Source organism: Cyprinodon variegatus, unplaced genomic scaffold (genome assembly GCF_000732505.1).
Source record: "Cyprinodon variegatus isolate N-32 unplaced genomic scaffold, C_variegatus-1.0 Scaffold587, whole genome shotgun sequence".
Taxonomy (NCBI): domain Eukaryota; kingdom Metazoa; phylum Chordata; class Actinopteri; order Cyprinodontiformes; family Cyprinodontidae; genus Cyprinodon; species Cyprinodon variegatus.
The window spans coordinates 304,411-306,063 of NW_015151040.1; the positions used below are offsets into that span (position 1 = coordinate 304,411).

Here is a 1,653-nt window from a genome sequence, read left to right on the forward strand (position 1 = left end):
GCGCTTTCCTTTATGTAGTTGCAATTTCCTTAATGTAGTTGCGCTTTTAGATTTGTAGTTGCAGTTTGCACTTCAGGGCCACAGTACATGAGGGTTGCTGGTGCCAATCTCCAGCTGTCTACGGGCGAGGGGCGGGGTCCATCCTGGACAGGTCGCCAGTCCATCGCAGGGCAACACAGAGACAAACAACCGTTCACACAAACACTCACAAGGAGAATTTAGAGAAGCCAGTTAACCTAACAGTCATGTTTTTGGAGTATGGGAGGAAGCTGGAGTACCCTGAGAGAACCCACGCATACTCAGGGAGAACATGCAAACTCTATGCAGAAAGACCCCGGGCCGGGAATCGCACCCAGAAGGCAAGGCTGCAGTGCTACTCACTGCACCACTGAGCAGCCCCACACAATTTCTCTTAAAAAATGATCTTCTGATGTGACTTTGTAATCTTAAATGATGTTTATACATTAGTTTAAATGTACTTTATATACTACTACTGATAAAAAAGTAATATAAATCAAAAGTATATATTTACCCTAAGTTGTAAAGTAGAAATAACTGAAAACATAAAGCCTCATCAATATATAGGCAGAAATCTATACTTACTTAATAGTGCTTCATGTAAAATATTGCAGGTAATAATGAATTTAGAATCCAATAGCAACAGAGTATAAAATATTAATAATAGGATTTGGTTGATTACTTGTGCCTTACTGTTTTTGGTATAAAGCAATGCCAAACTATACAGTTAAGAGTTTGCATTCTTTTATAAGCAAAGGGGTATATATTATATATATATTACATATTATATAATATTTCATAAGGGTAAAATCCAGCGAGCTGTTTACAATAAAAACGACAGACCATGAGAAAAAGTCTAGAACTGTTTAAATTAGATCTGTTCCACATCCCAACCTGCTGCTGCTGCAGATCTATGGGCCACTCCTGACTTCACCTGAGGCGTCAGACATCATGACTCAAGGAACAGATTTCATCACTTTATGAAACACGGAGAGAAAAATTAAATAAACCGAACAACATTTTTATTTCAAACTTGGCAAAACAAGAAGGGAAGTTTGTTTGTTTGTTTTTTTTTCTTCCAAAAACTGAGTCCAGCCTCAAACAATGGCCAGGTGAAGTTCCGCTGGGACTCTTCTCTCTTCTGGACTTTTCTCAGACAGCAGCATAACTTACATTCACGTTTATCATCGTGAAAATTAACAGACGAGGAACGAAAATGTGGAAAGTAGAAGCAAAATGAAATGATAGGCTGTTTATCAAAGTTAAAGTAGAAGAAGCAGCAGAACTCACGGAGCGGTTGGACCGTCGCTTCTTCGAGCCGCGCAGGAACATGATGTCGGCTGGACGTTAAAAGGTAAAAAACAACAGCTGTAAGGGGAAAAAATAAAAATGTCTACAAACGGATAAAGCTATGGAGTCTACAGTTAACTACATGCTGCTCCCCGGTGGAATACCCCGAACTCTTCATCCCGGTCTGTAATAAAGACTTTGGCTACAGATCAGAAGTGAAAAGCTAAGTTAGCTAGAGAGAAAATGCTGCGCCACTTCCGGTACAATTTCAAAATAAAATACACACACACACACACATATGTATATATAAGTATGTATATATACACATATATATATATATATATA

General features: G+C 38.7%; 1 protein-coding gene across 1 annotated transcript in view; it reads right to left on the reverse strand.

The window, feature by feature from the left end:
- Positions 1-1,510, reverse strand: part of prickle3 (prickle homolog 3) — a 40,025-nt gene extending 38,515 nt beyond the window's left edge. Inside the window, exon 1 of the mRNA XM_015392338.1 lies at positions 1,309-1,510. Coding sequence (XP_015247824.1) covers positions 1,309-1,350 — 42 coding nt within the window. The 5' untranslated portion in view covers positions 1,351-1,510. The remainder of the gene's footprint in view (positions 1-1,308) is intronic.
- Between the last annotated feature and the right edge of the window lie 143 nt (positions 1,511-1,653).